At 37.7% G+C, this 22766-nt stretch overlaps 2 protein-coding genes across 2 annotated transcripts; both read left to right on the plus strand.

The window, feature by feature from the left end:
* The first annotated feature begins 1035 nt into the window (after nucleotides 1-1035).
* Nucleotides 1036-9249, plus strand: LOC113061890 (zinc/cadmium resistance protein). The gene is made up of 5 exons (XM_026231397.1): nucleotides 1036-4274; nucleotides 4812-4881; nucleotides 6452-7003; nucleotides 7314-7538; nucleotides 8520-9249. Exons 3-5 carry the CDS (start codon nucleotides 6457-6459, stop codon nucleotides 9206-9208), a joined length of 1461 nt encoding a protein of 486 aa, XP_026087182.1. The 5' UTR covers nucleotides 1036-4274; nucleotides 4812-4881; nucleotides 6452-6456; the 3' UTR covers nucleotides 9209-9249.
* A 1330-nt stretch (nucleotides 9250-10579) lies between these two features.
* Nucleotides 10580-19831, plus strand: shkbp1 (SH3KBP1 binding protein 1). The gene is made up of 18 exons (XM_026231398.1): nucleotides 10580-10774; nucleotides 11074-11127; nucleotides 11769-11814; nucleotides 11912-11985; nucleotides 12066-12124; nucleotides 12211-12291; nucleotides 12382-12549; nucleotides 13663-13753; nucleotides 13827-14017; nucleotides 14100-14215; nucleotides 14954-15041; nucleotides 15243-15359; nucleotides 15429-15599; nucleotides 16385-16540; nucleotides 16620-16716; nucleotides 16800-16984; nucleotides 17059-17185; nucleotides 17933-19831. The coding sequence occupies exons 1-18, from the start codon at nucleotides 10728-10730 to the stop codon at nucleotides 18492-18494; spliced, it is 2430 nt and encodes an 809-aa protein (XP_026087183.1). The 5' UTR covers nucleotides 10580-10727; the 3' UTR covers nucleotides 18495-19831.
* The last annotated feature ends 2935 nt before the right edge of the window (nucleotides 19832-22766 follow it).

A 22766-nucleotide genomic window follows, 5' to 3' on the forward strand; every position in this document is an offset into this window, starting at 1 on the left:
ATCATAAACACTAATTTGTAGCACTTCTGGACTTTATTTTTCTAGTTATGTACCAGTACACTGCAAAAAAATATTTTTCAAAGTTGTAAATAAGAGATATTATTAGAGTATCTTTTACAAGAAAATACGAATTAAGCTTTTCACATTTAATTCAATGTTACCATTTCTTTGAAAATTTTTCTACATCAAACTTTTTTCAGTGTAATCGGTTTAATTTTCAATCGGAATCAGAAGTGCTTTATTATCAAGTATGTTTACACACACAAGGAATCTGACTTGATCAGGATCTTACAGAAAGTACAGCATAGTGCAGACATAGGAATAACACAGTAGGGATGTAATATAAAAAAGAAAAACAACATTAAATGTACTATATATACAGAAATGGAAGTATAGAAAAATTGTAATTGTTTAGTTAAATTTACAGGTATTTTATTAGTGTGCAGATATGTTGTTTACAAAGTATGTAATTTAATATAAATATGTCAGATAACTGTGTTAATTTTAATGGACAATGGTTAATTATGAAGATTAATTTTTCAGGTTATATATATTATATATAAAAATAATATATATATTATTTTTTTTTTTTTAGTCCTTTTCCTCACTCTGGAGATGCAAACATATTGGAGGCTGGGCAGAGGTGCACCAATAATGCTTTCATTAGTCCTGACTGTCCACTGTAGTCTCTTGATATCTGATTAGTTAGCTGAACCAAACCAGACAGTTAGGGATGAATACAGGACGGACTCAGTGATGGCTGAGTAGATCTTTTCCAGCAGCTCCTGTGGTAGGTTGAATTTCCTCAGCTGATGAAGGAAGTACAACCTCTGCTTGGCCTTTTTTTGGCAATAAAGTCTATGTGAGTGTCCCACTTCAGGTCCTGAGAGATGGTTGAGCCCAGGAACCTGAATGACTCCACCGCAGTCACAGTGCTGTTCATGATGGTGAGTGGGGGGGAGAGCAGGGGGTTTCTCCTGAAGTCCACAATCTCCTCCACTGTTTTGAGCGTGTTAAGCTTCAGGTTGTTAAGACTGCACCACACAGCCAGCTCTTAAACCTCTTGTCTGTAAGCAGACTAATCACCGTCCTGGATGAGGCTGATGACCGTAGAGTCGTCTGTAAACTTCAGTAGCTTTACTGAGGGGTCTTAAGATGTGCAGAGAGAGAAAAGCAGTGGGGAGAGCACACAGCCCTGGGGGACGCCAGTGCTGAAGGTGATAGTCCTGAATGTGAGTTTGCCTTGCCTCACTAGCTGCTGCCAGTCTGTCAGGAAGCTGGTGGTCCACTGACAGATGGAGGTGGGCACGGAAAGCTGTGTGAGTTTGTCTGAGAGCAGGTCAGGCATGATGGTATTAAAGGCCGAACTGAAGTCCACAAATAAGATCCTTGTGTAATTCCCAGATCTGTCGAGGTGTTGCAGGATGTAATGCAGTCCCATGTCGACTGCATCATCCACAGACCTGTGTGCTCTGTAGGCAACCTGGAGAGGATCCAGCAATGGTCCAGTGGTGTCCTTCAGGTAAGCCAAGACCAGTCTCTCAAGTGACTTCAGACGTGAGAGCGACAGGTCTGTAGTCCTTAAGTCCAGTGATTTTGGCTTTTTAGGGACTGGATTGATGGAGCGTTTGAAGCAACCGGGAACTACACAGTTCCAATGATCTGTTGAAGATCTGTGTAAAGATGGAGGCCAGTTGGTCAGCACAGACTGGGTGCTTTCACACTAGCACTTTTGGTGCACACCCGGGTTCGATTGACATCAGAGTTCGGTTTGTTTGCTGTCTTCCAAACTCGGGTGCGCAGCCACGAACCATACCCGAGTCCGCTTAAAAATGGTGGTCCAGGGTGGACGGTTCATGTGAACTCCGCTACGGTTCGCTGCTGATGTGAACGCTATCGTAACAAATTGCGGAAGTGAACCGCTATTAATGACGTATTATTTAATGAAAAAGTGTGTTTGTGTGTGTGTTTCATTCACTTTCCTGATGAGCTGTATGTCTAATTTCTGTTCGCCTTCAGCATGCTTTGGAGCATTTGCAGTAAATTCATAAGACAGACTCAAGTGCTGTTATGTACCGAACCTTTGTAAACAAAACTAACAGTTCAAAAACGTAAATACATAAAAGAGCAGAGAGTAATGTTATGCATTTGCCACCTTCTCCTACACCGCCGTTACTAAGCAACGGGGTAAACAGCTGCTGGCTTGATTACGCAAACGAACCGTGGTTCGGACTCAAATATTATAACATGCACACAGTCCAGCAGGGGCAGGGGGAGGAGGGAGCAATCGAACTCAGGTTCGGACCAGGCAAGCGAACCAAGTGTGAAAGCACCATCTGGGCCTGAAGCTTTTCTAGATTTCTGCTTCCTGGAGACCTGGTTCACGTCCTCTACAAAGACCTTTAACACAGTTTGAATGGTGGGGGATGGAGGTGGGGGGGTTCAGGGGTGTTAAGTGAGCGTGTGAAATTCAGCTCAGAGCAGATGGGGGGTGGTAGACTATCCTTTTCAAATCTGAAGTAAAACACATTCAGATCGTCAGCCATTTGTTGATTCTCCACAGACTGTGGGGTGGTGTTTAGTACATGCTGATGTTCCTCAGACCAGTCCTTAATGACACCGCATTGTTTGCTGGAAGCTCTTTTGTCTGTTCTTGGCCTAGTTATACACGATTGCATCCCCACTTCTGTAAAAATGGCTAGTAAACAAAGAATTACAAAGAAACAAGTGACGTATCAAAAAATTCTGAGTAAAATGCTGAAATGGCATTTTCCCACTACATGTAGGGCAATAATAATCAAAAGGTCCACACATGCACAAGACATTGCTTACTTCCATGTTGAAAAACAAGGTGGATATAAAAGCTAGTCTAAAACAGTTTGTCTTTTGGTATCACAATTATTGTTTTGGTATCAAAAGCAGTTGTACATGCGAGTGTTCATAAATAAACGTCCGAAATGCAACTAATAAAGACGACACTGAAAAATTTAATTCCACATGATATTTCATTTCTGAGACTTCTGAGAACGGGTGACAACTATGATCAAGATTCACTTCAACTCTCATAATGTTTATTTAGATTTAACGTTTTAAATTTAGGCCTAGGGGTTTTTGAGGGATCTGTAAAGAAAATAGATGTTTCATTTGAATTCCATTAAAGAAATACAATAAAGGTACTTGATGAAATGTTACAAAGCGCTCAGGATCTTTATTATTGGTATGCTGGGTTTGCACAGGTTGGACCCCCTGGTTCCTATGAAAGCAAGCGGCGTCTGGTATGTTACACACCCTGAGAGATGTATGCAAACACTATCAAACGGCCCTGCAGCAGGACACCAATCTGTTTGAGATTATCAGGCTTCTGTTTAAACCCAGAGCACAGCACATGCAGAGACTGAAATAATACACCAGAAACACACCCTCCTTATACATGTCTCCAGGTGGAATTAAAAGCAATGAATTCAAATGATACCGAGCTCCTGTGAGACTTCTCTTAATCATTAATTCCTCGTTATGTAGAAGTCATTGAGTCTTGCTGTACTTTGGGATGATCAGTGCCGTATAGAAGGGATCTTTGAGGTATTTGACTGTTGGAGCTTATTATTATAAATCTACTTTGAAGGAATTTCCATGTAATCCTCAGCGACTCGCTCTTACAACGGAGACTTCAGAGGTGTATTTAGATTTAATAACAGATTTTACCGTATAATCAGCACCCATACTGAAAGACATAGATAGATTAGTTATTAAGCTCTAATCAAAGTATTACAGTTATTCTCCATAATTACTGGTTGAATGTTAAATCTGACGTATGTGTAAATGGGAAGCTAGCGCTTCAGTACGAGCTGCATTCATGCTGTTGTGATTGTGGCTTGCTGTTGGTTTAGTGCTTTAAAGAGCCTCTCGGTTGTCAAACTCAATGCAACGTGTTAGTTTTTGGCCTTGTGTTCTCTGTCAGAGCTGTGTGTGGATTCCCTCGGGCACAGAGAGAGTTAAAAAGGCTATTTAGCCACAGCCTTTCCATGTGAATTCCCTTCGTGGACATTTTTTTCCCCCCTGAACATCAGTTGGGGCTCTGAATGTAAGCCGTGAGAACGTGATGAGAGAGAAACAGAAGAGCTGTGCTCCTTCAGCTCATCCGCTCTGCTCTGGCGGACAGAAGATCCTCACATGATAGTGCTTATACAGACTTTATTTTAACTCTGTGAACTCTGAAACAGCATCTCATGCGGCTGTGAAGACCTTTCTGTAGCGCTCAGGACATCCTCAAACAGGTAAATGCTGATGTTTCTGGTTTATACACTGGTGGTTGTGTTTTTGAAATATAGTAGTAGACTTCCATTTTTATGTTACTGTTACTAACCGTTATATATGCATACACATAAACACACACACACATATGAGTTTTGAAGTGTAATCTTGTTTTCAAAACCAGTAAACTTTAAAGATAAATATGCATTTTTTTATGCATTATTGTAAAATTGTACTACATGAATCGCAAACCTCATAGTTTACTTGTCTCCTTTATGATTTTCATAATTGCTGGTTATTTTCATTATAGTGTCATTAGTAGCATTATATAGGTTAACAACCTTATATATTGTTAATATATGTGAACTACTAATCTGTTAAGCACTCTATAAATCCAACAGCTTATTAGTGGCAGTTAATATAAGTGTTAATACCTGTTTAATCCAGCGTAAAGGCTTTACTGTCCCTCCGTTCATTATGTGCTATAAGCACATAATAATTAAAGCTACAGTAGATGTTGTACCTTCACTTGCTGCTGTACTGTTTTTGTGTTTCTCCAGTCCACTTCAGGTTGGAGTGTCTCCAGGAAGAGCGTTCCCTTGATTCGTACTGTCTGGCGTACTGATAGAGGTCATGTCACTTTCCACGTTCAAACCATATAAATAAAAACACATCTTCTTCCTCATTTGATCATTGAGATAAATCAGGATTCATTTACTTTTGGTTTAACCAGAGGCTTCTAGATTTAAATGTCAACCTGAGATATTGAGATATTAGTTATTTTTTCCTGATAATATTTCATAATCACGTCATCCGTCTAGAATCAGAACTAGTGATTCCTAAGGGAATCACTATCAATCTAATCGGTTTTGCAAAAAGATTTGAAATTGTTTGTGATTCAGTTTGATTCGTTGGGAAGGTTCACTCAGGCAATGAATCATTTGCTGCACTTTCTCACACAATAATGGGATACTTTATAAGACCATAAACAAATACAGCGATGGATGAGGTGATGTTTACCAGCAATTATGGATGCACAATATTATCTGAACGTTATGCATTCAGCCGAAAAAGGATTAAATGTAAATATCGGCATTGGCCGATTATACCGATATGCCTCACCGATAAGCCGAATAACTTGTGCTCAGGGTGTGTTAGCGATCGATCATGTCAGCAGTGTGGCTCATTCTTGAAGCCAAGCCATAAATAAAGAAGTGATGTCATAAAATCACGAGTATGTTTCGATCGAAGCTCGGAAGCAATAGCATACATGAATAAAAACCACACAAGACACTAGTAAATTAAATAATTTAACATATACAGATTTATTCATTAATATGATATCTTTTTTGTTCAAACGGTTTATGAAAACTTAAATACAAGTAGCCCTAAAACAATTTTTGAATTCTTACAGCTCATTTGCTTTAGACCATCTGTTAATATTAAAACCAAAAGTAAAATTTTAAGCTTTCATCTCCATCTGATTAAAAAAATTATAAAAAAAAAATGTGATTTTAGTTATTTTCAAAACTTTCTGTGTACTCTCTTTAAAAATAATAAGTTTATAATTTCTGCACAGGAGATACTTTGTGTTGTTTCTAAACAAAAGGAAATATTGGCATCAACTATCGGACAAAATGATTTGAAAAATGTCGGCAAAAATCTAATATTGTGCGTCTCTACCTGCAATCTATTATACTGAGAAACAAGACTTGCAAATATCTTCAATGGTGTGTCTGCAATGAACATCACAGAATAAAAATATATATTTAAAAAACTCATTCTGATTTATTTCTGAATTCTCGTATTTTTTTTCTTCTGAATTTTGAATTTACGTCTTCCAGTTCTGAATTCCTTTCTCTGATTTTTTTTTTTGTTTGTTTTACTCTTTTTGGAATTCTCACAATTCCTTTTTTTTTTTTTGAATTCATATTTTATATCTCACAATTCTGACTTTTTTCTCTGAATTCTGAGTTTACATATCGCCATTTTAATATTTTATTTCTTGGCATTTTGAGTTTATAACTACATTTTGTACTTTTTGTTCCCCCTAAGAATTTTCATCTTGCAATTCTAACTTTTTTTTTTTTTTTTTTTTTTTAGTTTTTTGTTTTATTTTGTTTGAGTAATTTTAAAGCAAGTTAGAAAAACTCCTGGATTTAACAGTGATGAAAAAATCTCATCACTTGTTATTGTGCAGGTGCAATGGCGAGGATATCCTGCACTACTCACATTTGCACGCTGGTCTTGTCTTTGTGCTTCCTGGTCTTTGAGATAGTGGTCGGTCAAATCTGCAGATCCCTCCTCGTTGCGGTGGACAGCTTCCATACACTCTACATTTTCATCAATCTGGCTCTATCAGTGATAAAGCATCATCCTGCTCCTCCCTGCTCACCTGCTCCCTCCACGAGCGCCGGTTCACCCCGTCCAGACATCTCTGTTTCAGAAGGTCCGAGTCCTCCGTATGCTGAGGACTACAGAAGGATGCGTCTCAAACCCTTCGGCGTCCTGATCTCGGCTCTGCTCTTGGCATCTCAGTGTGTCTCCATCAGTCTGGAGATTCTCACACATGTTGTGCAGCCAGAACCCATTCAACACCCACTCCTGTCTATCGTTGTTGGAGGAGCCAGTCTGATATTTAATATTCTCGTTTTGGCCTGGAAAAGAAGCAGCAGAGGTATCGATGAAGCTGATGATGGGATCAGAAAGAGTCTGACGCCAAATGACCCTCATTCTTCATCAGAAAACAAAGGTGTGTTTGAATAGAACCATCTATTATGTGTGGAATACTCGATTCTGATTGGTCAGTTGTGCCATTTATTCTCATCATTGAAGTTCAAATGCTCCTCCAGGATAAGCAACTGAAGCACATTCTGAGAAAGATATATATAATAAATATTTTCATTGCACACGATTAATTCTCTTTGAACTGACAATGAGCTGCTTTTGTAATTCCAACAACAGTTTTGCATTGCTTTAGTGAATACAGTGCAGTGCAGTCACATTCTGTGTTCTGTATTTTATTCTGATCAGTAAAGGTCTTGATGATCATTGTGTTGTAGGACGCGCTCTGGAGGATGACACGCTGATGTTCTGCAACCCTGAAGCATCTCGGGTTCTGGATCCAGATCAAGGCTCTCAGCACGGCTCTTCTGAGCTGCCAAACCCCAGCATCCCTGAACCAGTTCAGTCCAGTCAGTGTCAAACGTCTGATTCCAGAATCAGTGCGAGTTCACTGGAAATCATTCGGGAAGCACCACGTCACTCCTCCTGCACCGAACGCACCGGTGAGAGCACGCTCTTTAAGAAGATACAGAACAAGCAGAGATATTGTGGAATACTGGTAAAATATAAAACAACTATTTTATGTTGTAATATCTGTTCAAATGTGTCTAAAAAGCTGTATTTCCAGCATCATTCCTCCAGTCTTCAGTCACATGATCTTCAGAAATCATTCTAATACGCTGATTTTCTGCTCAAGAAACATTTCTAATTATCAATTTTGAAAACAGTTGTGCTGCACAATATTTTTGTGAAAACCGTGATACTTTTTTTTTTTGGATTCTTTTATGACTAGAAAATTCAAAAGATCAGCATTTATTTGATATAGAAATATTTTGAAACCTTATTGATGTCTTTACTGTCGCAATTGAGTGCATCATTGCTGAATAAAAATACATTTCTTTTGCATTTTATTTTTTTTATCTTGTCCCAAACTTTTGAAAGATGAATTGTTTCCAATAATGACATTTCCTGAGCAGCAATTCATCATATTTCCATGATTTCTGAAGATCATGTGACACTGAAGACTGGAGGAATGATGCTGAAAATACAGCGGAGCATCACAGAAATAAATTACACTTTACAATATTTTCATACAAAAATTAAACTGTTATTTAAAATTTTAATAATATTTCACAATACTACTTTAACAACTTGTTGAGCATAATAAACTTCTTAAAAATATTAAAAATAATTATTAAAAACTTTTGACAGGTAGAGTGTGGGGAACAGGTTTGACGAGTGTATATATATATATATATAATCGTTGTTTTTTGTTTTTGTTTTTTTTTTAGTGTGTGTGTGAAACAAAAGTTAAGAGTGTCCTGTATAGTTTTAGTGACAAACAAATCTCTAAAAAAGATTTCAGCAAAATACAGGCAGTTTTATCTTCAAGTTAAATAGAATATAGTCAATAATTGTGAATTTTGTTTAAGCCCATGCACAGACTAGGTTTGTGTATAATCAGTCTGTGTTTAACCCTTCAGTTCCTCGGTGTGCTCCTGGAGGATCCGGGTTCAGAGGAGCGCAGCTGGGCTCCATCGCCGTGGTCCAGGATCTTCTGGGTTCAGTGCTGGTTCTGTGTAACGGTCTGGTTCTCCTGCTGTCTGCAGCGCACTGTCATCGGCCTCACTCCGACTGTCATCTGCTGGTGTATCTGGACGCAGGGTTGTCCTCGGTGTGTGTGCTGGTGCTGTTGTCCGTGGCTCTGCCGAGGCTGCGGAGCTACGGGCTGCTGGTGCTGCAGGCGACGCCGGTGCATGTCTCGGTCGCTCAGGTGCGGCTGTGCCTCGCTGAAGTACCGGGTGTGCTGTCGGTTCACGAGCTGCACGTGTGGCAGCTGTCCGAGGCGCTGCTGGTGGCCTCGCTGCACGTGCACTGTCCGGACGGGATGGACGCAGCACAGTGCGCAGATCTGATAGAGAGGATCACAGCAGTGCTGGCCGCTTTCGGCATCAACCACAGCACCGTGCAGCCGGAGCTCATCCGGAGCGACGGAGGCGGATCGGGACACGCGCTCTGCAGCCTGCGCTGTGGCCAGGAGTGTGTGGAGAAGCTCTGCTGCTCCCCTCGGGTGGACCAAGCCAGCTGTCCCGGGACAGAGAGGTCTGTTAGTGTGCAGTCCTGCTCTCCAGCGCCGCTCAGAGACGTGGTTATCGAGAACACACACCTGTGATTACTGTACATGACTCCAGCAATAAACACATTCATACCATGTGAGGGGTGAACACTGATTTATTCCCATCTGAAGCACTGAGAGATGACCTGGTTCACATATTTAACCCTATTAATGCCTTTTAAATGATTAGCATGATCAAACATGGCGCACACAATCTACTCCATGCATTCTGATTGATAGACTTTCTTTAAAAAGGCCTTAAGTCTAATTGTACAAATGTGCACTTTTTATTATTATCATTGTAAAGTAAACGTAAGAATAACTCTAATATAAGCAACTTAGGTTTTCTTGATTATCCAGAAAGTCTCAAATATGATCATCAGGCTTTTGAGGAAGGTTTATTTGTTCATCTCTCACTGTATTTCATAGCATTATGTTTTGAGAGTGCCGACTGATATTTTTGTAGTTTTGTGTAAGCTAAGTAGTCTGTTATACACTTATGAAAATCTCATCGTCAGAATTTCATCTCATTTTGTCATATTTTTGCTCGGAATAGAACTGGGATGTTTTTTCTTCCCCGTCCTCCAGCTTCATATTTATACTGCATCATATGAGCCATAAAAGTCTGATGCATCAAATATGATAAAAAAAAAAAGGAGGCAGTGTTTATTATGATTAGTGTTAAATTGTTTTGCAAAAGTTTTTGTGACTGTTACTGTACATTTAAGGCTTTTCAGAGTTAAAGTAACAGGACAACATGTTCCTGAGGTGAATTTTTGAATTCTATATTAATACTGATTTTATATTTCATGTTTAAATATATTATATTTCATAAATTTTTGGATAAATGGATGGCATGCTATAGGCCTATATATCAAGAAATGCTTTAATGAGCATAAAACCTGCCTTTAAAATGAATTCCAGAAGGAATGCATTACTAATAAAGTAATATTAAAATACTATTACTAATAAATTGTATTTCAATTCTTCACAGAGTACATTAGCTATACAATCTCAATATTATTACGTCTATGAAGTCTTGTAGACAGAGGAAGTGATGATGGTGCTGAACTATAACTGTACTGATATCTGAGTGGAAAGTTTTGCTGATAGATTGTGGTGTTCCTTTTCAAATAAAGGTGCGAAATATGTATGTTTTTACGTAAACACATCTTTTGGGCGCATTACTAATGCTGCATGACAAAAATAGCCACTCGGTCGGCTATTAAAATTAATTTTGATTACGTTTATGTTATTTTTTATATACATGGATGTTTTTAAACTCATGAACTAGGCACTGACTTCCCCCTCTAGGAAATGCATCAAACACATGTGTTGTGTCTCACGAAACCTGAGGAAGACAAGCTCGTGATTCTTTTATAGGGTAAGTTTAAGGACTTTTATTTTGAAAGTCAGCGCGTCTCCACTTCCGCAAGAGATACTTTGTTACAACATCCGCTCTTCCGCTGCTTCCTCTCTACAGCTAGTACAATTAAACAGCGTTTTATTATGAAGTTAATAATACCTTCTTACAAATCTGCTAAATTATGAACATTTGGCCTTAAACGTGAAGATCATGGCGAAGATCGGTGACATCATTCATCTTAACGTCGGGGGCAAAAGGTTTGTATTAAAGTTACTGCAGACATGTCACACACGTCATTAACATTCAGGAGTTTGATTGCATTCGACACTTTACTGTAGTCTTCTTTAAGTATTAGGTAGCCTATATTTAAGTACTAATACTTTAAGTATTGCTTTTTATTTGTGCCACTTACTGTAAGTAGTAGCAGACTTGATAAACATCTGTTTATGAACGCATTCGTAACTCTTATCTGTTATTGCTAATAACTGTGATCCCTAAAATAATTGAAAAATTATTATTATTTTCTTTCTTATTCTGTTTGAATGAATAAACCCAGGTTCAGTACATCCAGACAGACTCTGACATGGGTTCCTGACTCGTTTTTCTCCAGGTTTGTGTGTTTTCTATCAGATAAAGCTGAACTAGAACAAACCCTGGCTTAGTTTGTGTGCACTGCTGTGCAGAAGTTTGGGACCAGGAATAATTTTATTTATTATTAATTTTAATAATTAATATTTTTTTTTATAAGAAATACTGAAAATCTTTGAAACGTTAAATCCAATTTAAAATAAGTGTTTTCTTCTTTAAAATACTTTAAAATATAATTTTTTTCTGTGATCAAAGTTGAATTTTCAGCATCATTTCACCACATGATCATTCAGAAATCATTCTTATATGCTGATTTATTATCAATGTCATTTATAAAGTTTTTTTAGGAACCCGTGAATTTCTTTATTTCTTTATTTTATTGTTTTGTAAGATTATTTGATTAATATATATATATATAAATATACAATTTTTTTTATGATATACACTGCCATTTAAAACTTTGGGATCAGCCATTTTATTGCTTTTTTCTTTCTGTTTTTGAAGTTAATATTTGTATTCAGCAAAGATGTGTTAAATTGATAAAAAGACTTATATGGAGTGCTTGTTTGTTTGTGCCATGGGTCTTATTAGGGCAGAATGAATGATTTAATAATATGACAGCTTTTTCTAAATAATAAATGAGAGTTTTTTTTATACTTCCAGTTTATTAAGTGGACGGATATCAACTCTTAAAGATGAGACTGGAGCGGTAATCATTATTCAGTTACACATGCTAAAAATAATAAGACATGAATCTATCTTTGCTGCTGTGTGAGTGTGTTTTGATGTAATCTTTGTCCTTCTAGATCTTCATTGACAGAGATCCGACTCTGTTTGCTCCTATTCTCAACTTTCTGCGCACTAAAGAGCTTCACCCCAGGTGAGTCTATATGATCGTGAAGTAGATCATTCAACACTGAAATGTAAATATCAGATGGCGTACCTCTGTTTTTGTGGCAGGTCAATAGAAGTGCACTTATTAATGCACGAGGCCGAGTTCTACGGGATCACGCCGCTGGGTGAGCTGGGCTTGTGTTAAACTGTGTGTTGATCTGATGGTGTTTTACACAGCGCTGCTCATCTCATCAGGTCTGTGTGTCTGCAGTGAGAAAGCTGCAGCTGTGTGATGAGTTGGATCGCTCCTCCTGCGGGAACGTGTTGTTCAACGGCTATCTGCCTCCAGCAGGTACAAGCCCTGAGCACAGAGAGCACGGGTACACCATGTGACGTGAGCGCAACGTTCAGAGAGGCTCCTGTGTGTGTGTGTGTGTTACAGTGTATCCGGTGAAGCGCAGGAACAGACACAGTGTGGCAGGACCCCAGTTCATGGGGGGCCGTGCGGGGCCCGTGGAAAGGGCCCCTGTGAGGAGGAGTAACACAATGCCTCCGAACCTGGGCAACGCCGGCATACTGAGCAAAGCTGCTCTGGAGGAGAAAGTGACGGGTCTGCATTTCAGTTCTACATTCTACACCAATCTGCCTTTCTCTATTCTCTACTCTGATATACTCTGCTGTTTTCTCTCATATTCGTTAGACTCCGTTCTACTCTGTTATATTTAACATTTAGTTACTCTGACATTACTTTGTGGAGTGTCCAATTCTATTTTGTTCTATTCTATTCTATTTTGTTCGTTTCTGTTGCAATGTGTTCTTATTCACTCTGATTTATTCTGTTCTGTTTTTGGTTTTATTCTATTTTTTCTACGCTGGTCTATTCTATTATTTTCTATTGTAGTTGGTTCTACTCATTTCTACTGATTTATTCTATTCTTTTTAATTCAATTACTCATTTTCTCTGCTAGCTTTTGTTCTGTTTTACTCAGTTACTATTCGTTTCTACTCTAATTCCATTCTGTTCCACTGTGGAATATTCTATTCTGCTCTTTTTCTACTGTTTAATTCTGTTTTACTCTATTCAGTTCTGCTCTTCTTGGCTGATATGTTCCGTTCGATTCAATTTTTTTACTCTACTCAGATCAATTCTATTAAAGTCAATTCTACTAATTTCTACTCAGGTTTACTTTATTCAGTTTGTTCTACAAGTTTATGCTATTCTATATTATTTTACTCACTTCTACATTAGGTTATTCAGTCCTATTACTCTAATTATTTCTACTTTAGTTTATTACATTTTACTTGAATCATTTCTACTATGATTTGTTGTAATCTATTTATGTCTATTTGACTCAGTTTTGCTCATTTCTTCTGTTATATTAGATTCGAATAAGCTCTGCTCCATTCAGTTCCATTTTTGTTTTATTCAGTTTAACCCATTCAAGCTCTGCTTTAAACTGTTCTATTATGTTCTACCCTGATTAATTCTAATATTTTACTCTGCTGTACTTTACTCAATTCTACTCTGATGTGTTGTATTCTATTCTGCTCTAGTTTATTCCCTTCTATTTAACTCAGTATTCGTTCTGTTCTATTCTGCTGCTCATCTCCAGTCTAGTGTATTCTCTTCTGTTGTATTTGATGCTGTTCTAGTGTGTTGTGCTCCTCGAGAGCAGTTCTCTCAGAGCAGTGTGTTGACTGGTGTGTGGTGTGTGTTGTCCAGGGCCGGTCTCTGACCCAGGTATGGTCAGAATCGTGTGTGGTCATCATAACTGGATTGCTGTGGCATATGCTCAGTTTGTGGTGTGTTACAGGTAGGGCTCCTCTCTGAATGACACACACAGGAATGATTGGGATGTATACGTGACTTGTGTTCTCTGTGCTCAGGGTTAAAGAGTCGACTGGGTGGCAGCAGGTGTTCACCAGTCCTCGGCTGGACTGGGTGATTGACCGAGTGGCTCTTAATGCCAAAGTCATGGGCGGATCCCTGGGGGACAATGATAAGATGGTTGCTGTTGCATCAGGAACAGAAATCATTCTGTGGGCGATCTGTCCTGATGGAAACGGCAGTGAAATTGGTAAGCTCTCATGCTATATAATGCAGTCCGGGCTCTTTCTCAGATGCTAGTAAACCAGGATCTTGTGTGCTGTGATCCGCAGGTGTGTTCAGTCTGAATGTGCCGGTGGAGGCTCTGTTCTTCGTGGGAAATCAGCTCATCGCCACCAGCCACACGGGGAAAGTGGGAGTGTGGAACGCCGTCACCAAACACTGGCAGGTAACCAGAGCCGACCCGAGTCACAATGCTCACCGGCTCATTTTGAGCTACAGGATAAATAAAGGGAACAATTTGTGAGGTTTTCAAAAAGAAAATGTGTTCATCAAGCCCTCATTTACAGATCCCTATGCTCCAGATAATAATTTAAGAGGTTTAATTACTTTAACTTGTAGGTTTTTCTGAGAGGAGAACATTTTCTCTGCTTGTTTCTCACCCTATTTGTCATTTATTTGTAATGAACACACTAGAGGGAATTTTACATTTGAATTTGTTTTTCTTGAATGCTTTTTGTTGAGATGTAAATGAAAAATGCACTATTTGTTTTGTTTTTTCTTATATTTATTCAAAAAATATATTTTTTGCATCTGATCTTATTTATAATAGCAAAGATAAAATAAAAATAGCTATATTGTGACTATGAATGTATAGATTATTATTAATAAAAGAACTAAAGGAAAAGATGCAACATTGCAGGTGATTTTGCTTTTACTTTAACTCCATTTTTCTGACTTTTCTGACTCCGTCTGCTTCAAACACGTGTCATTTATCGTCTGGTTCCAGTAAATCATGCGTCATTTCTGAAAAGGTCTTTCTGAAAAGGAAAAGAGCTCACTTTTGAAAACTTGCTCATTGTGACTCATTTTGCCAGCACAGGTCACATTACATTAATGTCTTCACCTTGCATTGCATCCAGTAGAAGTGTTCACTTCTGACCTCTTGGCTTCTCTTTAAATGCAGAACCAGGATGTGGTTCCCATCAACAGCTATGACACAGCCGGATCCTTCCTTATTTTGGGATGTAATAATGGATCTATTTACTACATAGGTACAGCATCACTCAGACCTGAATGATCTAATGCTTGTCAAGTTTGATTCTGCTTTATAAAGTGGCAAATATATTTGTTTTCAGCATTTAATTCAATTGATGAAGGCATTGCGACAGGGTTATACGATTATAAACCACTTTTGTTTTCGTTGAGTTTCCAGCTAAATTGACCGTAAGATGTTGTAAAATATGTTCTGTCAGACGTCCAGAAGTTTCCTCTGAGGATGAAGGATAACGATCTGCTGGTGACCGAGCTGTATCGAGATCCCACCGAAGACGCCATTACTGCTCTGAGTGTCTACCTGACGCCCAAAACAAGTACAAGCACAGCCTCTGATACCTGAAGCATGGTGTAGTGTGGCTCCTGTTAACCCTTTGTTTGTTCAGGTGACAGTGGGAACTGGATCGAGATCGCGTATGGCACTAGTTCAGGCACGGTGCGTGTGATCGTGCAGCATCCGGAGACGGTGGGATCCGGTCCACAGCTCTTCCAGACCTTCTCCGTCCACCGCAGCCCTGTCACCAAGATCATGCTGTCTGAGAAACACCTCATCTCTGGTGAAGAGCTCTCGTCTCTCACTCGCATCGCTCTGTAAAGTGCACTGTATAGTGAGGATAAAAATCTGAGAGTAATGGAATTTTTTATATATATATATTAAAATAAAGAAATATTAGCAAATTTATTATATGCATGTTTCTGTTTTCAATTAAATATTAATTTATGGTTCAGATTTATATTAATTTTTTTTTTATAAATCTGAACAATATCATGTTAAATTGAAAACAGAAACTTGATTGTGATACATTTGCAAATGTATAAAAAAAAAAAAAAAAACTATTGTATAATTCATTAATATTGAACTAATAAACAAAAAACAGAAACCTTCAAATTGCAAAAACATTTAATTTTTATGACATTAAATCGGTTATCTAGATATTTTTATCCATGCATTAATTTTTATTTTTTTACATTTAAAATAAATAAATACAATTCTTATTACATTTACTTTTACATTTGTGGCTTCAGACTGTTCCTCTTCGCACACACTCGTGCTGTTATATGTGCAGAATGTAGCGTCGGATCAATAGTCTGAAAATTGTATCTTTTTTTTCTGCATAATTGATATTGAATTGGAAAGACAAAAACAGAAACATTATAATTTCTTAAAACGGCGAAAACATTTTCAATGTAATTATTTTTTTTAAATTATATTTAAACATGGACCTAGAAATAGTTCTTGCCATTTTAACTTCTCTTGTTTAGATGTATTTGCAAAATGCTTTCTCATCTCTAAGTGAAAAGAGTTTGAGAGTAAATCGAGCAGAACTCTTCCTCCGTGCAGTGTGTGCAGACAACAATCACGTGCGCACGTGGACGGTGACACGCTTCCGAGGCATGATCTCCACTCAGCCTGGCTCCACCCCCCTCACGTCCTTCAAGATCCTCTCACTGGACGATATCGACGGCCACGGAGGCTGCTCTGCTGGCACTGAGATCGGTGAGATGACCCACAGCGACAGAATGAAGCCTCAGAATAACATCACGTTTGTGCTTCTTGACTAATGTTGTGTGCGCAGGTCCGTATGGAGAGCGTGACGAGCAGCAGGTGTTCATCCAGAGAGTGGTCCCCGACACGGATAAACTCTACGTGAGGCTCTCCTCCAACGGGAAGAGGTCAGACACAAACAGGACACACCAGCACCTGACTGGTTAATATAACCGATGTTAGCTCACACTGCTGTGTGTCTCCTCTGAAGGGTGTGTGAGGTGCGTTCGGTCGATGGGACGTCCATCACAGCGTTCGTGGTGCACGAGTGTGAGGGATCCAGCCGCATCGGCTCCAGGCCGCGCCGGTACCTCTTCAGTGGACACAGTAACGGCAGCATCCAGACCTGGGACCTCACCACAGCCATGGAGATCGCAGGGAAGGTGGACATCAAAGGTAGGAGCGGAGGATGACCGTGAGGACAGCCGAAGACATCGGTTTCTCAGTTTGTGTGTGTGTGTGTGTTGCAGCTCTCGGTGGTCCCACTGAAGAGGAGCTGCTGGAGCTTCTGGACCAGTGTGATCTGGCTCTGACCCGAACACCAGACATGAGTCCCGCCGCGTCTCTCACACACTCCTCACGCAACTCCATGTGCAGGTACACACTCCTCCAACCTGCTGATCAGTCCCCACAAAACACGGGAAGAAGAATCACAGATAGAGGGAATAGTTGAAACATGCTGCAATTTATATTCCAATAGTTTTGTTTTTTTCTAACACGGTTAACATCACGCACCCACAACATTTGAGTTGATATTGCAGTCTATTCATCATCAAACTAAAATGCAGTCAATGGAAAAATACAGTTATACAGTTCAATATAAAGTATATGTTATACAGTAGGACTATTAATGGGTGGATATTGAAGTACAACGTCATATTAACAAAATAAATAAAGAATAGCACTAGCATTTTTTCTGATTTTATAGTTATGTTTTTTTTTTCATTTTCATTCTTTACTCATTTAATGTCACATAGCGAGAATTAAAACACCTAAACTAAAATACATTTCCCCACGTAATAATTAAATGCCTGTGGGTTTTTTCTCTGAAGAATGCAACTTTGACCCAATGCAACTCATATTTAGTTTCATTTTTTATTTATTAACCCTAAATAGCTATTCCAGCTGAATCAGACGGACCCAGAGAACTAGTGTTATAGAGAAGTAATTATACTTTTAAGTACTGAGTAATATATTTTTTAACAGCCTTAGGGCTTGTTGCGTGTAATTATTACTACAGTAGATGCGTGCTATAATGCATGTGTGGATGATATCAAATAAAGATATCTCTCCACGTCCTGTAGATGGCAGTATTGCGTGTTTATTCTGTCTGTTTCCTCACAGTCTTCAGTCTCAGTTCAGTGAAAGCGCTCGAGCTGCCGGGGGTTTTCGGGGTCCGGTGTCTCTGACCGGTAGCTTGCCCCGTCAGGCCCCGCTGGTCCCCCTCAGTAAACCCCAGCTGGGCCTCAGCCAGGCGTCTCTGGTCAGCGGCAGCAGCCGAGAGAAGGACCTGGCATCCATCCGCAGAGGCAGCTTCGTGGAGCGCTGTCAGGAGAGAGCCAAGAGCTCGGACACGGCCGGCCTGGACGCGGGGAGGCGGAGTCTAGCGGTGTGCAGTGAGCTCGAAGCGAGGCTCGGTCTCAGAATGCAACCGGCCTTCTCTGCCCTGACACCTTCATCATCACCTTCATCATCATCAGCAACATCATCCATGAGAAGACCAGCACCGAGTCCTGCTCCTTCACCGCTCAGTCCAGCCAGATCACAAACACCCGTGTCTCCAAGACGACCTCTGACCTCTCCGACCAGTGAGAGCCCGTCCAATCAGAATGTTCCTGAGCAAGAAAGCCCCGCCTCTTCCTCATCGACCAGCCCCAAACCTCACATGAATGAAACCAGCTTCTGAGAGGACATTTTTCAGATTGTATTTATTGAATTTGATTTATATATAATATTAATCACCAAAACCGAACAATTCAAAATCCTGGATTAGGATCAAATATTATAACATTTAACAAGTATATTACTTTTAGAGCAGTATTCTCAATATCACAGGGTGCCTTATGATATAGATTGTGGAGTTATGATGAGAATATGGTATTTTGCATGTGAATGAGGAAAAAAAGTCACATTCCATGGAGAAAAGAAAAACAAAACATGGATGACATTTCATTTCTGCATTAGTTTTTTCTGCTGACACTTTTTAGTCGTTAAAGTGAAGGCAGATTTCTTTAATCGTAATATAGCAAAAGTGGAATTTAAAGTTTTTATTTAAATGTTAACATCCTTACCAAACTTAATATGCAAAGACTAAAAGTCACTGGAAAAGTAAAAAAACTGTCTTCATTTCTTTGACTCTACCAATCGAGTGAGATTGGTGGGCGGGGCTTTGTGTATATCCAGCCAATGGCAGATTAGGGGCGTGTCTAAGCAGCCTGCATAAAACAGTCATTATTTGATCAGTTGTGTTTCGTGATGATAGTGATGCTGCAGAAGTTACACGACGTCATCATCTTCAGGATTTGTTGCATGAGCAGGACGGGCTCATGTGTATATTACAGTATAATAGTAGCAAATGTGCACAACAATTGAATTTAAATCTACACTTAAAATTAACTTAATATTAAATATTTAGAAACAGAAAATGTGCATTATAAATTGACAAGACCATTAGTTAAATGTAAATTAAATAAATGTAAATTATCAAGCCTGTCTGATATCGCTGATATCAGTTTACAGACAGTTCTTCTAGGGAAATAAAATAACATTGTATATGTTAATAACTAACAAAAACATGTGTAATGCAGAGTAAAGCAGAGCGAGAGATGAAAATAACATTAATAATGTATTACGGTCAACACACTGTATATATAATGAGCAAACATTCAACACCGTTTCCCCAAACACACACACACACACACACACACACACGTTACAATCTGAAGTGTTCACTGTATTCACATCATCTCCTTTTTGTGTTAAACTATAACCTAATGTTTTACACCGTTTATGACGAAGCTTGACGATTATGTATCTCTGCCAGATATTGTTATGGTGTATTGTATGTTACATTAACAATATCATCCCTGGATGAATCTGAAACTGTTTTGCTGATGATTATAAAGAGGTTGTGATCGCAAAGAAATGTTTTGTTTAACATGGACCTTTTGATAAGTTATAATTACTTATTATTATTATTTTACTGTATTCCTCCTGTACACTGAATAAAACTTTATGAAGTTATTGTGTTTGTAAATGCACTTATTCAGAGACCAATATCTAGGAAAAAGCATTTTCATATAAATAACAGCAATACATTACAGTGATAAACAGAAAGCCAACCTCTGGAGAAATTCCCAAATCTTTATGGATGAGCATTTACTGAATTGAAATCTAAATAATGATATTATATATAATATAAATTAATTTTGTGTTACTGATTATCATATTTAAATTTATCAAATTATTAATGATTAGTTTTGTATAATTGTGTATATATATATATATATATATATATATATATATATATATATATTGCAATTAATTAGTTGAATTACTGATTATCAGTAAAAATCATTATAATAATTTAAGAGGTAATTTAAATGGTTTATATTAAATTATATTAAATAACATATTTAATTATTCATTATTAATAATTAGTTTTGTAAAATTGTATATATATATATATATATATATATATATATATATATATATATATATATATATATACAGTACAGACCAAAAGTTTGGAAAAATGACTATTTGTAATGTTTTTGAAAGAAGTTTCTTCTGCTCATCAAGCTTGCATTTATTTGAGGAGTACTGCATTATCTGCATATAGACCTCACAGAGGAGTACATGATGCTACCGTCACAATGCTAAGTTTGCTATTAAGACATTTGGATGGCCAGAGGACACATACTAGACTTTTATTTGTTGATTTTTCTTCAGCTTTTAATACAATTCAACCACACATTTTAATCAAGAGGCTCTTAGATCAGTTTGCGTTAAGCAATAATTTGATGGGTTGGATTTGGGATTCCTTAACTAACAGAACACAGAGAGTCAGAGTAAATGGGGTTTTATCTGAACAGAGGAGTTCCTCTACAGGGTCTCCTCAAGGATGTGTGCTGGCTCCACTTTTATTTCTCTTATATACAAATATGTGTCAAAGCATGCATGATAACAGAATTATCATAAAGTATGCGGATGACTCGGTTATTTTGAGTTTACTTAAGGAGAATGAGACCTCACATGGCCCAATCATTAAGGACTTTGTCAGTTGGTGTGAGGAACCTTACTTACAGCTTAATATATCAAACACCAAGGATATGATCATTGATTTTAGGAAAAGTACTCATCCAAGTGAACCTACCTTAATTAAAGGCCAAACAATAGAGTATGTACAATCATACAAATACCTTGGGACTATTATTGATGAGAAACTGAATTTTGAAAAGGATTGTGAGGCTCTGTGCAAAAAGGGACACCAGCGTTTGTATTGCCTAAGGAAATTATCTGTGTTTAATCTTGACCGAACAATAATGAAAATGTTTGATCATGCTTTTATTGAATCTGTGTTGTCCTTCTCCACTGTAGTATGGTATGGTCATATATCTTCTTCAATTCCTTTTACAAAGACCACATGTAATGTTTTGAGAGCACTTTCTTTCTTGAGAGCACTTTACTCAGTATGAGTATTTACTTATTTGTCCCTGTGTGTTGTGGAGTGTTCTGTGTTGTGTGTTTTTGTATTGGATGCCATAGTCATTGCACTGTAAAACAAATTTACCTACTGGTACAATAAAAGTAACCTAACCTAATTTCATCAAAAATACAGAACAAATGTGATATATTATTACAATTTAAAATAATTGTTTTTACATTTATTATACTTTAAATGATCATTTATTTCTGTGATGCAAAGCTGAATTTTTAGGATCATTATTACATGATCCTTTAGAAATCATTCTAATATTATGATTCATTATCAAAGTTGGAAACAGTTCTGCTGCTTAATATTTTTTTCAGAAGATGTGATACTTGTTTAGGATACTTTGATGAATAAAAGAAAAAAAGAAGCTATGTTTTTAAAATATAAATATTTTGTAATAATATACACTACTGGTCAGTAATGTGGGGTCAGTAATTTTTTTCTTTCTTTTTTTTAAATAAAATCAATACTTTTATTCAGCAAGGATGTGTTAAATTGATAAAAAGTGATAGTAAAGAAAATATATTATTAGAATTTTTAATTTTAAATTTTTTTTTTTATATAAATGCAGTTCTTTTTAACCTTTTATTGATCAAATATATTAGACAGCAGAACTGTTTCCAACACTCATAATAAATCAGAATATTAGAATGATTTCTAAATGATCATGTGATCGACTGATGTTACATGTGACACTGAAGCTGGAGGAATGATGCTGAAAATACAGCTTTGCATCACAGGAATAAATTATAAAGTATATTCAAACAGAAAACTATTATTTTAAGTTGTAAAAATATTTCACAATATTATAAATGCAGGCTTGATGAGCAGAAGATAAAAATTATTATTAAAATTATTATTAAAAATAATAATGTTTCCAAACTTTTGGTCTGTACTGTATATATATATATTGCACTGTAAAACTGTTTGCACTACAAAACAGTGTGTTCATAATACACACACACAAACACACACACACACACACACACACACACACACACACACACACACACACACACACACACACATATATATATATATATATATATATATATATATATATATAATGTAGAACAGTAGCCTAACAAGAATAAATTCAGATAAAACTCAACCCAATGCAGTGCACAATTCAAAATACAGGTAAGAAAATGATTTATTATGTAAATAATTAAAGTATTTATTATGATTTGGCATGAAATAAGTAGGATCATGTGCAGTCAGATGGTCTCGGATTAAACAAGACCAGCTGCACATTATCATAACGATTACAGCTTGTCAGTCTTTTCCACAACAGGTTTGTGATTCACGTAACGCACACTCTTATACTGTAGCATGAGGAGGGTTAGAGCTCTTCCTAGAAACACGGGCCGCTCGTCTGTGATATGATGTTGACCAGGTTTGGGGCGGGGGTGTGGGGTGTTACGGAGCACTGACCCATTTCTGACCCGGCACAGGTGAGAGGAT

Source organism: Carassius auratus, chromosome 43, assembly GCF_003368295.1.
Source record: "Carassius auratus strain Wakin chromosome 43, ASM336829v1, whole genome shotgun sequence".
In the NCBI taxonomy this organism is placed as follows: domain Eukaryota; kingdom Metazoa; phylum Chordata; class Actinopteri; order Cypriniformes; family Cyprinidae; genus Carassius; species Carassius auratus.